The sequence below is a fragment of the Physeter macrocephalus genome, chromosome 10, assembly GCF_002837175.3.
Source record: "Physeter macrocephalus isolate SW-GA chromosome 10, ASM283717v5, whole genome shotgun sequence".
NCBI classification, from domain to species: domain Eukaryota; kingdom Metazoa; phylum Chordata; class Mammalia; order Artiodactyla; family Physeteridae; genus Physeter; species Physeter macrocephalus.
This window is the reverse complement of record NC_041223.1, coordinates 13,914,280-13,928,251: the sequence shown is the minus strand read 5'-3', so window position 1 is coordinate 13,928,251 and position 13,972 is coordinate 13,914,280. Positions and strand designations below refer to the sequence as shown.

The 13,972-nt window shown below is 36.9% G+C and overlaps 1 protein-coding gene across 1 annotated transcript in view; it reads right to left on the bottom strand.

The window, feature by feature from the left end:
- Window positions 1–13,972, bottom strand: part of SYNE1 (spectrin repeat containing nuclear envelope protein 1) — a 482,398-nt gene that overhangs the window by 347,030 nt on the left and 121,396 nt on the right. The window contains exons 7-10 of the mRNA XM_028494818.2: window positions 11,243–11,439; window positions 8,533–8,642; window positions 5,128–5,178; window positions 1,223–1,330 (exon numbers count right to left, since the gene is read on the bottom strand). Coding sequence (XP_028350619.1) covers window positions 1,223–1,330; window positions 5,128–5,178; window positions 8,533–8,642; window positions 11,243–11,439 — 466 coding nt within the window. The remainder of the gene's footprint in view (window positions 1–1,222; window positions 1,331–5,127; window positions 5,179–8,532; window positions 8,643–11,242; window positions 11,440–13,972) is intronic.

Below are 13,972 nucleotides of genomic sequence, written 5' to 3'. Positions count from 1 at the left end.
AAGTCACAATTTAATGGAAAAAACTCTGGAGGTGGAAATTGGAAGCTGAAATACAATTAATGATAGTGTAATGAGACTGGGAGAAAGAAGAACCACCGCAGCAATAATAACACTGGCCGCAATGTGAATGCAATAGTGTTGAAGGAGGCAGGGGGCAGGAGAAACTGATCTCATTAATGGGCCCACTCCAAACAGTCATGTTGCAATTTTTTATTTGATTCAGTTTATTCTATAGTAATTTTCAACTTGGCACTGAAGTCATTTTTTGGTGGAATTTTTTGTTAGGTAACATCTGTAAGATCATGAGTTGTACAAAAACAGTGATTAAATTTGTGTGTTTTGGGTCATCTACAAGACTCTGAGTTCTCGGAAAGTCATGAAGCCTCAGAACTCTATATAGTGCAGATATGTACAATTTAAAACTACCAACTCCATCTCTGGGTGTACACCCAAAGGAAATGAAAACAGGATATCGAAGAGATATATGCACTCTACATTTATTGCAGCATTATCACAACAGCCAAGATGTGGAAACAACCTAAGTGCCCATTAATGGATGAATGGGTAAAGATGATGTGGTGTATATATACATGGAATGTTATTCAGCCATGAGGAAGAAGGACCTCCTGCCACTGTGACAATGTGGATGAAACTTGAGGACATTATACTAAGTGAGATAAAGCAGACAGAGAAATAGAAACACTGTATAATATCACTTATACGTGGAATCTAAAAAAGTCAAACTCATAAAAACAGAGAGCAAAAGGGTGGTTATCAGGGGACTGGGGGTAGAGTGGAATAGGACGGATATTTAAGTATACAAACTTCAAACGAGTAGTAAATAAGTCCTAGATATCAAATCCACAGTACAGTGAATATAGACAACAGTACTGTATTATAATCATCAAACTTGCTAAGACAGTAGAACTTAAGCATCTCAACCACTAAAAAGAAATGATAATTATGTAACATGATAGAGGTGCTAATTATTGCTACAATGGCAATCATATCACTATATATAAATGTATTAAATTTTAAAAACTACCTATTTATATAGAAATACAATTATTAAATTATATGTAAACAAAATAATGTATATTATTTCTTTAAAGACATTTCTCATTAATATCATTTGAAAGATTAAACATAGATTAAATGACAAATATGAATCGTACTCATGAAAGGCTTTTAAAAAAATTGAAATCTGTTTTCCATACATTACCTGATATTTATCCTGCAAATTTGATTCTGTCATCTGTGCCCTTGTCAAATCTCTTTCAAATTGTTCTATCCAAGCTTTTGTTTCCTTCAAAATTAGCCTGTCTTCTCTCTAGAAACCAGCAGACATTACAATTGTATTAGTGTCTGTGCATTTACTTAATTGCTGATTAATAGTTGACTGATCCTAGAATACAGTGAATATTTAATAAGTTCCAAACGTCTCTGAAAAATTTTCTTTCTCCCTGCCCTCACCTCTTTTGGAGAATAAGAAACAAAAATTAATTCTAAAAAAAAATCTTAATTATTGTGCTGAACACTGAAATTACCTACCTCCACTGTTCTTCTCAAGAAACATTTATTTAACTAAGAAAATGTGCTCAAGAAGAAATATGTAAGTACAAAAATATTCAGAAAAAGCAATGGCTGGAATGGGAGTGGAAACAGGCATGTGGCTGCTTCTTAACCCAAGGCCATTGGTAACACAGAGGACTGTTCTGGATCAGATTAATTTTGACTGAATTCGAGGAGCTACAGTCACAGTAATATTGGATTACTAGTGTATATTATTTTTAAAAACATTATCCACTAGTGTAACATAAGCTCCATGAGGACAGAAAGCACATTTATCTTGTTCAATATGGTATTTCCAGACTCCAGCAACATGGAACCTATCAGATAATTTATCAAATTATCTGCTGAATGAATGCATACAAGCTACCACTCACATCTCAAAAATGAAAAAAAGTTGGACAGTTACATACTTGCTTCCACAAATAATAGGAGTCATTCTAGCATTGATTTAGTGAAAATATCCTAAATTTTCATCAAGACTTCTCATCTGGTAAGAAGGCCAAAGAAATCACAAACATATTTAACATGATTTTTTGGCACTTACAAATAGCTTTCGACTACAGCATCTCATCTGATGATCACAGCCCTGTGGCCCAGATGAAATGACTGTCTGCTGACAGGTGAAGTGGCACAGAAGAAAGAATTCTGGCTATGGAGGCAGGTAAAGCTGGTTTCTCTGACATGTGTCAGCTCTGTGAGTTTGGGCACAATATATTTTTTTTTCTTTTTTGAATCCTGTACTTCCGTTTTTTCATCTTTCTTTATATTCCATCTAGGCCTGAAGTTAAGGATCTATCAACACGATAGACTTTATGCCGATACTGGAATAAAAAATTAGAAGTAACTAATTTCATATCAAATGTTGAGTTAATTTTTATCTCATGCTTCATAAAGCATGAGTTTATGTAGATATAAATATGCTATAAAACGCATAATGTGTATGTTTGAGTGAGCGCGAGAGAGAGAAAGAAAGAAAAGTAGTGAGAAGGCTGACAGTTCAGCTGCTTGACATTTAGATGGTCTCTATAGGCAAATAGTCGCCTGTGTCTTTGAATGCATGTGAAAGTCACCGATTGAAGCAAAGCCCAGTGCAGAGGCTGGCACACGTGCTATCATGATCTGTGTCCTCTCTCACTTCCTGGTGTTACAAAGACAACCCTCTTCTGCCTGGAACAATTTCCCCTGGATAATGCCTTGCTCACATCTCAGCTCTGGCACACCCTTCTCCGGAAAGCTTTTTCTGACCCACAAGTCTCAGTTGTGAGTTTCTCTTCCACCAGCGGTCCTCAAACGTTAGTGGACACTAGAATCACCTGGAGGGCTTGTGAAAAAGATTATTGGGCACCACCGTCAGGCTTTCTGGCTCAGTCTATCTAGGGTGGAGGCTGAGAATGGGTATTTCTAACAAGTTTCCAGGTGAATCTGATGCTGCCTGCTGGTCTAGGGACCACATTTTGATAACATTTTTCTATAATCTTGTAACAACCTGATATTCCCCCAGTAATATTCAAATATTCAAATATTCCCCCAAAATGCACTGTATCTTTTTTTGGAATTAAAATTAAGTCATATTTATTTTTAAAACCAAACCACTAGGAAAATATATCACAGTCTTGAAACAGCAAACAGGCTGTATTATCATTTCAAGTAATAAGTTGGTAAAAACACAACAAGGTCCTTAATAAAATGATAAGGTGCCAGAACTATGGCAAGAACAACGCATGTCGCAAAAGTGGTGCAACCACTTTTGGTCGCACCAAGAGCGGTGAGCCAGAGGTGCATGGCAGTGCTCAATGCACTGGTGCACTTGCTGCATGGACGCCTGGCTGTCCTCACAACAGCCGACGCTGCACCGGAACATGAGGCCCTGCATCTTCCAGATGTTGTCTCTCTCCAGACTCTTCATCATTTAGTCCACCGCCTCCTGTACCCGGAGCTGCTGCAGCTCCACCGGGGCGACCCCGCGCTGCTCCGTCCCGCACCGGCGTCCACATGGACTCCCGCGCACGAGCCCGCCCCCACGCTGTATTTTATTGTCCACTATTTGCCTCTTTTCCCCCCCTGCATTCCAAACCCCTTATGTATCTTTCCTTCTCCAGCCTAACACAGTGTCTGGCACCTGGTATCAGTAAATAATTGTGAATATATGATTGATTGGTAACATAGTTAATTAGAGAAAGATATGGAACCGGAGCCCAAGACTCCAAAGCCTCAGCTCTTCCCATGATGCCTCTTTTGAATGAAGAGGTGAACGGGGTCACGCACATGTTTTATTATCGGTTGAAGCACTAATGACATATGAGCTCAGAGGAACTCAATGTTCTTGCTCTACCTCCAAGGGACCTGAGGTCAATGTGACCACTAAGTGAGGCCCGCCGAAGTGAGTATGGGACTTCACTGTGAACCTCCAAAGACAGGCTCATCATCACCTTTTCTTCACCAATTGAAATTATTTCACAGAGTCATCTGAGAGAAAAGGATTATGTTCTTAAAAATAGCTTTATTAGAGTACATTCAGTAAAGGAATTTTTCTAGTGGTGGGAAAGTGCAATAAGATTAAAAAGGATGTAGCTATTTACACACTCAACATTCTCCTTTTTAAGAGGAAAGTGAAGTACAAAATAATATTTAAGTTCCCAAAACCCATTTAGTGTAGTGGCTTTTCTTCAACTGCTAACTTTCACATGGATTGAAAGACATAGGCGACTATTTGCCTACAGAGACTATCTGAATGCCAAGCAGCTAAAGTGTCAGCATTCTCACTACTTTTCTTTCTTTCTTTCTCTCTCTCTCTCTCGCTCACTCAAACACACACATTATATGTTTTATAGCATATTTATATATACATAAACTCATGCTTCATGAAACATGAGATAAAAATTCAGTCAACATTTGATATGAAATTAATTACTCCTAACTTTTTATTCCCATGTTGGCATAAAGTCTATTGTGTTGATAGTCTTAACTTCAGGCCTAGATGGAATATAAAGAAAGATGAAACAACTGAAGTAGAGGATAACTTGGATATGGGAAAAAATTCTTAATCATTAATTCCACAAATATTTTTTTGAGCACTCAACATGTGCCATGAACTTTGCTAAACCATACAACTCAACATTGCACAGAAGAGATGTGATGAAACTCAGGATTACAAACTAATTGAACACTTACCGTTTTCAATTATTTCCTGCTTAATATTTTAAAGTACAAAAATAAATCTTTAACTTTATTTGAATTTTCCACGTCACATATAAAGAAATTGTAGTTATTTTAATTTTTCCTTTTATTAGTGCTATTAAGTATTATTAAAAAGAAATTAATGTCATCTTATAGTTAAAGATTAGTGAGGAAGTCCATGGGAGTGGCTTAGACTATAACTAACATTTAATAACACATATGTCATTTGTTCTACTAGAAAGGAAAAGGAAATAACAGAATTAAGGTGTTAAAATAAATGTGTATATAAAGACAAATACATGCAAAAGAATGGCTAACAAGCTACAGAATGCAGAATGTTTGAAAGAGGTCACTAATTCAAGATTACTTAAATCTTACCTTAAGAATTTGGATAGAATTTGCAAAAGATGGGAAACCTGGAAGTATTTCCTAACAATATGGAAAGATAATATACAGGAAAATAATATAAATCATGGAAAAAATTATATAGGAAACAAGAAAAATGGCGAGGCATCTGTCTATAAATAAATAGACAGTAATTTTAAGGGTATAATTATTTTCAGATGTTTTCACAACTTTTGAAAGTATCCATATGTCTGAATCAAATAAGGCAGTGTAGTACTGTAGCATTTGATGTTTTTGTTTTAATTGGTAATAGTCATATGTGGCTATATATATATTATACATATGTCTTGAAGTAGTAAACATTTTGAAAGGAGAACAATGTAAAGAAAAGGTATATGGATTCATATTTTTCTCTATAAATGCTGTCATAATATGCATCTCTGTATTCCTATACAAGACTGTGCTGTGCTTCTGAAAGCAGTCAGTAAAATTTGTTGCAATGGGGGAAGGAATGAGTGAATAAATAACTGAAAGTTTAAAAGATGAGAGAGATAAGCCAACATGCCTATTTTATTTATTTACAATTGTGTGCTAATTATCCAAGGACTACCTTCAGGGAAAAAGTTCCTTTATCAGATTTAATGGATGAAGTAAGAAAGGCATAGCACTGTCTATTTCCAATAAGAAAATTCGATTTAAAATAGTATCTATGTAATATCTAATTTAAATAAATTCACTAATGGGATATGAAAATCAAATACACCAAAAAATGAAAGCCTGGTAGACAGGTTGATGCCAATATTTTTAAAAAATGAATTAAAAGAACCATTGAATAAAATCTGAGTAGACAAATAATGAGGATTTCTAGGTGATGACACCAACCCTAATATGTATAGTGTATAAAATCTTAAAGGTTCATTAGACAGAATTAGACGGCCATTTAGCTGCATTAAACAAACATAAGCCCTACATCATAAAAAATAAAAAAAATTCTTTTTATTCTGCTCAAAATATTCATTTTTAGATGCTCATACCCTACATTACAAATGCCTCATTTAAAAAAGGGTAAAGCTTATTTTTTAAAAGAAAAATCAGAATTTATCTTCTAGAGAATGAGATTAGTTTCTTCCTAATAAAGTTCTTTAGTACAGTATATTAACAAGTTTAAAGCAGGAGTGTGCTTCAAATCTCTGAGGATTTTTGCATTAAATCCTTGCTCATGAGCATTAACGTAAGTATAAGTATCTCCTTTTATTTCTCAGACATTATCAGCCACCGTGTTTACTCATCTGGAGAGATGATTAATGTCAGAGAAATGAAGAGTACAAGCTTAGAAATCAGCTCAGAAGTAAATCCAATTGGGTAACGTAAGGACTTGAGATATGACAATCAGGTGGAAAGCTGATATTCTCTATGCCGTATGAGGTAAGTCTAATACACCTCCTTACAGAGTTTCTTATTCACAGAGCACTGTCCATGCCCAATTATATTCTCAAAACCCAGAAACCCCAAATGAATCCCAAGCACACGACTCAGTCCACACTGCAATTTGCACAGAGAGTCTTTCGCTTTCAGTGGTGCTCCTTAGGAACATTATTTTTCTACCTATAGAATAAGTCACTCTGGTGATCAACATCTGTGCCTGAAGCCTGGCAAGGAACAACAACAAAAAAAAGGCTTCCTGAAACTATAGTTTTGTTTTGTGTTTTTTTTTTTGAAACCATAGTTTTTAAAATAACTAACATAGTTCTATCAAATGCCACCTCAACTTCATCCAAGTGACCTAGGACACACCAGTTACCGCTGCTTTGCTTAATTCTTTTATGAAGATTTCTATTAGTGCAAAACCTTTTCCTGCTTGAAAACTTTGGTTTATGTTCCCCTGACCTTTTCCTTCCTTAGATCCATTTCTAAGACACACAGTACACTCTGTTTTTCGTTTTTCTTGTTTCTCTTCATTATAATCTCAAACCTCTCTGAAAACTCTAGTTGAGACCTCAACAGTAAAGACAGAGAGATTGTTTTTAACATGTCTTGAAAATCCCATTCATAATTCTTCCCTGATGTCATTTTGCCTAATAATTAATTTTAAATTCAGTAGTAAATCCACGTCCCTCTAAAAAACAAACCCTCCCAAACCCCCCCTCAAAAAAACCCAAAACCAAAACAACAACAACAAAAAAACAAAACAAAATCAAAACTAAACAATACTACAGTACTTTTAAAAAATAGGAGAATAATATCCATTGTTGTTCAAAACAGAATGTAGGCATTCTGGTGTGCTGGCTGGACTGTAAAATGGGAGATCTTTCTACAGGAGGATTTGAAAAAATCATTTCAAAAGCATTAAAAATCCGTATGCCCTTTAGTCTAGGAATTTCTCTTCTAAGAAAGAACTGTAAAACAATGCTTATTACAAAACTGTTCATAGAAGTAATTTTTTATAACAGCAAAAAATCAGAAATTTTCAACAATTAATATTGGGTAAATAAACTACTGTACATCTATATGATGCTCTAGAAAGAATGGCATGAGAAGGGTTTTGTATGATGTTAACAGAAAATTATAAAATTGTATGTATACTACAATTCTATCGATATTTTTGTTAAAATATTTTATGTGTCTACACACATGGAACTCACACCAAAGTATTAATTTTTTTAGAATAGATTCTCTGCAGAAGGTCAAGTACAGGTAATTTTCTTTTTCTTTTTTTCCCAACTTTTGTTTTTGTTTATTTATGACAACAAACATATATCATTTGAGCAGTATGAAAAATGTAAATGTTATTTAAACTATTGAGAGGCTGAGAATCTAAACACAGTGAATAATTAGAACTTCCATAAGTTTGCCTTGCTTACATATGTTTGCAATGAGTAGCAACTTATAAACCTAAAAGTCAAAATTAGATTTTATCAGACTGAACAGAAGAAGGGAACTCAGGATCTAAATGCATAAATAATATGATGGATATAAAATTAATTCAATCGTCAAATTGCTACAATAAAGTTTCCCGACACTGCTATCTTTACTTTATTCTACTCTACTATTTTATTTCATTTCATTTCATTTGCCATGCCATGCTGTTTGGGGGATCTTGGTTCCCCGACCAGAGATTGAACCTATGCCTTCGGCAATGAAAGTGTGGAGTCCTAACCACTGCACCACCAGGGAATTCCCTATCTTCCCTAGATTTTAATCCCTCACTATTATATGTTCAGTATTTATTATCAATAATGCTTTCTCTGCTGTATCCAACATACAAATCAGAGAAATCTTTCCCTCTAATCTCCTCCCCAATTGGTGATATCAGTCTTTACTCAGTTGCTCTCATATTAAAATGCATTCCAGTTTAATTTTTTGAAAACAGCATATTAAAAATCCAAGTCACTACCATTGAGTGTATTATCAGCACTCAAAGAAAAACAAAACACTTACATCATTCTCTTGGCCATCAGTGCCTGTACTGTGAACGTCGGGATAATGTTTCAGAAACTGGGCTACGTAGGTCATAATAGACTTCTCATCTGGTTTATCCACATCAACATCTGGAAAAAACAAACCCAAATGTGAATAGATTAATTAGCATTAAAAAGATTTTAATAATACAAACTTTGAAATCTAGAGCATATACCAAAAGACACTGTCCTAAATGCAAAAGAAAAATAGAATACTATTTAGAGATGGGGAGAGGAAAAACCAGTTTAGTCTGGATAATCCACGGGGGAAATTTTACGACTCAGAAAGATGACATATTTTAACCACAAGCATTAAGGAAAGTAGTATGTGTTTCATTTAAATAATCTCTACACTCATCAGAAATATGAGATATATATAGTTATTCCTACATTCTGTCTAGTTACTAAAATACAAATAATATGTACATTTCAGAATTGGGGTAGATGAGTAATAAAACATGCTAACAGATGTGGCACTGAATGACAAGTTGACTACATAGTCTGTATACTACATATGGCCAAATATCAATTTATTTTAGAAAAGAGAGAGATGCCTTATGTCCAAGTCCTTACGCAGCTTCGCCATTGTGGAGCCTTCCGTCTAAGTCACTGTACTTTGAACAATCAAGTACTCTCTGAGTGAAACAGAGCCTGAAAAGATCTCAATCACTGTCATTTTCAAGTATATAGATGTTTACCTAATTAAATCAGTAAAAATCAAGCAAAGATATTTATATGAATTTAGTAATTATAGAATTAGGGTAAGACTGGATACATAAAAAGTGTTGAATGTTTTCAACAAGTCTTAAATATCCCTTTTAAAGGCAATGGAATAAGGGGTTACATTTGGAGATTAGAAATACAATATCTGCACCAATAGAGAAAAAAAAAAAACAGAACAAACAAAAACCATGAAAATCAAAATATAAAACTGCCCTAATATTTTGTATTGTTTCTTGTGATTTGAAATATAATTTCTAGTGACCATCAATGTAGGATTTAAGAAGTGGTAAAACTCTTAAAAGACTTAAAGATAATGTATTCTGGAATTCACGAGATGACTCAGAGGTGATTTTAGAAATGATAAGATCTCTGATGTGGAGAATGCATGTGAAGAGTAAAACTTCCATGAAGAGTGAAAGTGGAAAGAAAAACAACATTTAATACATGACTTAATATAGTATATGTTTTTAAACACACATGGGATGAAATCATAAAACAATTGTTATAATAGATACTGGTCTATTTAATCTGTATTCCTAAGAGTTTATATGTTCAAGTTGGCTAAAAACTTTTTTGAAGGGGAAGTTCTCATTAGGAAAATAATCACTTTATATGTGGGATAGCCTTGCATTTGGGCAAACTCAATTTCTGATGATCAAAGAAAATATTAAGATCCTCTGGTCTGGTGGATATGAAAGAACCATTCATATGCTCCCCCTATCCTACTCTAGGAAGAAATTTCAGCTCTGATGCATTCTCTGAAGTGAGGGCTGTGTTATTTGTGTGTCTTTCCCCTTGAGCTGAGTAGTGTCCTGGATACTACTGGTTTTATCTGTGTGTGCGTGAAGACACAAGGTGGAAAGTCCTTGGCTCCCCTAGTGAGACTGGAGGGGGCGCGGGCACCACAGGTCCCTAAAATGGCAAGGGATCTCCATGCTGGTCGTCATCTCAGAGGAAGCCAGGCAGGCAGACACTGTTTTAGAGCTAGAAATGTTCATTCTGAAATCTCATCTTTAAAAATAACTTGCGGGACTTCCCTGGTGGTCCAGTGGTAAAGAATCCACCTTCCAATGCAGGGGACGCAGGTTTGATCCCCAGTTGGGGAACTAAGATCCCACAGGCCGCGGGGCAACTAAGCCTGCGCCGCAACTACTGAGCTCGCACACTCTGAAGCCCTCGTGCCACGACTAGAGAGAAGTCCACGTGCCACAATGAAGACCCGATGCAGCCCCAAAAATAAATAAATAAAATATTTTTTAAAAACTTGCTTTCACTGTATTTACATTTTTGCATTCATTAATGGAAATTTCCAAAATTACCAAGCCAAATAAGAAATTATCTGGGGCTTCTGGAAAATTCACTTTGACCCTTTTATTTCAATTTAACAAACAACTAGAAGTTTATTAAAGGCATCAAAATTGCCTTTTGAAGGCTTGACAGAGTTAACTCCGTTTCCAGAAAGTCTTAAAATTCACAGCCTTACCAAAAAGTTGCCAAGAAATTCTAGTGAAAGATATTAGGTCAATCACTTGGGTAGTCTGCCTGACTGACACCTAAATACTGGATAGTTACCGACATTTCTAAGTTTCTAATGACTAACACTTTAAAGATAACGCTCTGAGATTACGAACAATTTTTTAGTCTTCTGGGTTCTGTGACACTCCTCCTCCTCCTCGCAGTACGCTCGCTTGCAAAACTTTCATTCCATCCTTAGGTACGCTGAGTAAGTACAGTTCCCCCGGCTGGTACCACCCATGTCAGAGGGCTGTGAGGAGCAACACAGCTGTATTTTGCTCCCGTGTTTAGTGGCAAATATCTTTCCAAAAGAAAACTGGTGCAGGAAGATACTATTCCTTCCCACTCTTCAAAGTTTCCTGACCTCTCGGAAGGCATCTGTAATATCTGGGTTTAAGACATATAACCCTAACGAGTTGAGGGATACAAGAGCCAGCAGTCACTCAACGTGCCTTCGGGATCTAGGAGTCTCGGGATTCCCAGCTCCGTTTCAGCAACAGTGAAAGCCTCCTCCAGGTTCTCCCGGTTAGATCTTCCTTTCACCTTCTCCAAGTCCACTAGTTCCGGCTGAATAGCATGGATGACTGAATGAAAGGCCACTCCACTTCTCCAACTCCGCCCGAAGTCTTTTACTTCTATTCCACTCTGCCTTTAAAAAAAAATAATGGTAATGTCACTTTATAAACAGGTAATGCACGCTTCCTCAAAGACTCAATCCAATCCTCCTCGGCAATGGAGGATGAGCAGTTAGCTAGACCGGTATACCGGTTTTGAGAAAAAATAAGCAAAGCAAAAAGTTTTTAACGGCTACCAAGATAAGGTGTAGAAATTCTGGTTCCATACTTAAAGAGTTTTCTATATTAGAGTTTTCAGTAATTGAAAGACTCAACTGAAAGCACATTTTTAAAGGAAACCAATATAGAGAAAAAACACCTGACAAAATTAAAAAAGGGAACATTTTAAAAACACCGAAACTGGTAATAATTCACCATTGTGTATTTTTTTGAAAAAGTCTCTAACACATTTCTAATGATAATGACCAGCAGCCTGTGTTGTACATGCACAGATGATAACAGACAAACATAATATGGCTGAATTATATCAAATGCTGTAGAATGAACAAAATGCAAATGGTTGTGATCATGTCTCTAAATTAGTCAAAAAAACCCTATACTCCACATAAGTACAGACAAGATTAATTTACCCTACCATCAAACTGTTTGAGCAAATTGGGTTTTTTTGTTATTTTTGTTTTGTTTTGCTTTGCTTTTTACGGTACGCGGGCCTCTCACCGTTGTGGCCTCTCCCGTTGCGGAGTACAGGCTCCGGACGCGCAGGCTCAGCGGCCACGGCTCACGGGCCCGGCCGCTCCGCGGCATGTGGGATCTTCCCGGACCGGGGCGCGAACCCGGTTCCCCTGCATCGGCAGGCGGACGCGCAACCACTGCGCCACCAGGGAAGCCCCTAAGGTTCACTTTAAATCATGTTCTACCAATGTACACTGAGTTTGCATAAAATATTTTGTGCTATAAATAACATCCTTGGACTTACTAACTGGCTTCTTAAATAAATATTTTAAAAACAATTTTGTAAGATTGCAGCAACATAGCTTAGTTCTTTTAGAGTTTCTGTCTCTGGTGGTACAGATATAATTTTTTCAGCCAATGCCTGACACACTGGCAAATATCCACCCAGGTTAAGCAGTATGTTCTTATTATCTATTCATTTCTACATTGGCCTCTGGTTTCATCTTACTTTTCTTCCTATGTTTTCCCTTCTCCCACAGTTCCGCATTTTAAAATGTTTTTGTATTCACAGTCTCTTTATGCCATCTCAAATTATTTTTTTAATTTTTTTTACATTTTTTTATTTTTAATTTTTTTGAATTTTATTTAATTTATATTTTTATACAGCAGGTTCTTATTAGTTATCTATTTTATACATATTAGTGTATATATATCAAACTACATTTTAACAAATTGAGTTCCGGTTCAAGATGGCGGAGTAGAAGGACGTGCCCTCACTCCCTCTTGCGAGAACACCAGAATCACAACTAACTGCTGAACAATCATCGACAGGAAGACACTGGAACTCACCAAAAAGATACCCCACATCCAAAGACAAAGGAGAAGCCACAATGAGACGGTAGGAGGGGCACAATCACAATAAAATCAAATCTCATAACTGCTGGATGGGTGACTCACAAACTGTAGAACACTTATACCACAGAAGTCCACCACTGGAGTGAAGGTTCTGAACCCCACGTCAGGCTTCCCAACCTGGGGGTCCAGCAATGGGAGGAGGAATTCCTCCTTCAGACTTTGAAGGCTAGCAGAATTTCACTACAGGACCTCTACAAGACTACAGGAAACAGAGACTCCTCTCTTGGAGGGCACACACAAAGTAATGTGCATATCAGGACCCCGGGGGAAGTAGCAGTGACCCCATAGGAGACTGAACCAGACCTACCTGCTAGTGTTGGAGGGTCTCCTGCAGAGGCGGGGGTGGCTGTGTCTCACCCTGAAGACAAGGACACTGGCAGCAGAAATTCTGGGAAGTACTCCTTGGCGTGAGCCCTCCCAGAGTCCACCATTAGCCCCACCAAAGAGCCCAGGGAGACTCCAGTGTTGGGTCGCCTCAGGCCAAACAACGACAGGGAGGGAACCCAGGCCCACCCATCATAAGACAAGTGGATTAAAGTTTTACTGAGCTCTGCCCACCAGAGCAATAGCCAGCTCTACCCACCACCAGTCCCTCTCATCAGGAAACTTGCACAAGCCTCTTAGATACCCTCATCCATCAGAGGGCAGACGGCAGAAGGAAGAAGAACTACAGTCCTGCAGCCTGTGTAACAAAAACCATATTCACAGAAAGACAGACAAGATGAAAAGGCAGAGGGCTATGTACCAGATAAAGAAATGAGATAAAACCCCAGAAAAACAACTAAATGAAGTGGAGATAGGCAACCTTCCAGAAAAAGAATTCAGAATAATGATAGTGAAGGTGACCCCGGACCTCGGAAAAAGAACGGAGGCAAAGATCGAGAAGATGCAAGAAATGTTTAATAAAGATCTAGAAGAATTAAAGAACAAACAAACAGCGATGAACAATACAATAACTGAAATGAAAATTACACTAGAAGGAATCAATAGCAGAAAAACTGAGGCAGAAGAACGGATAAG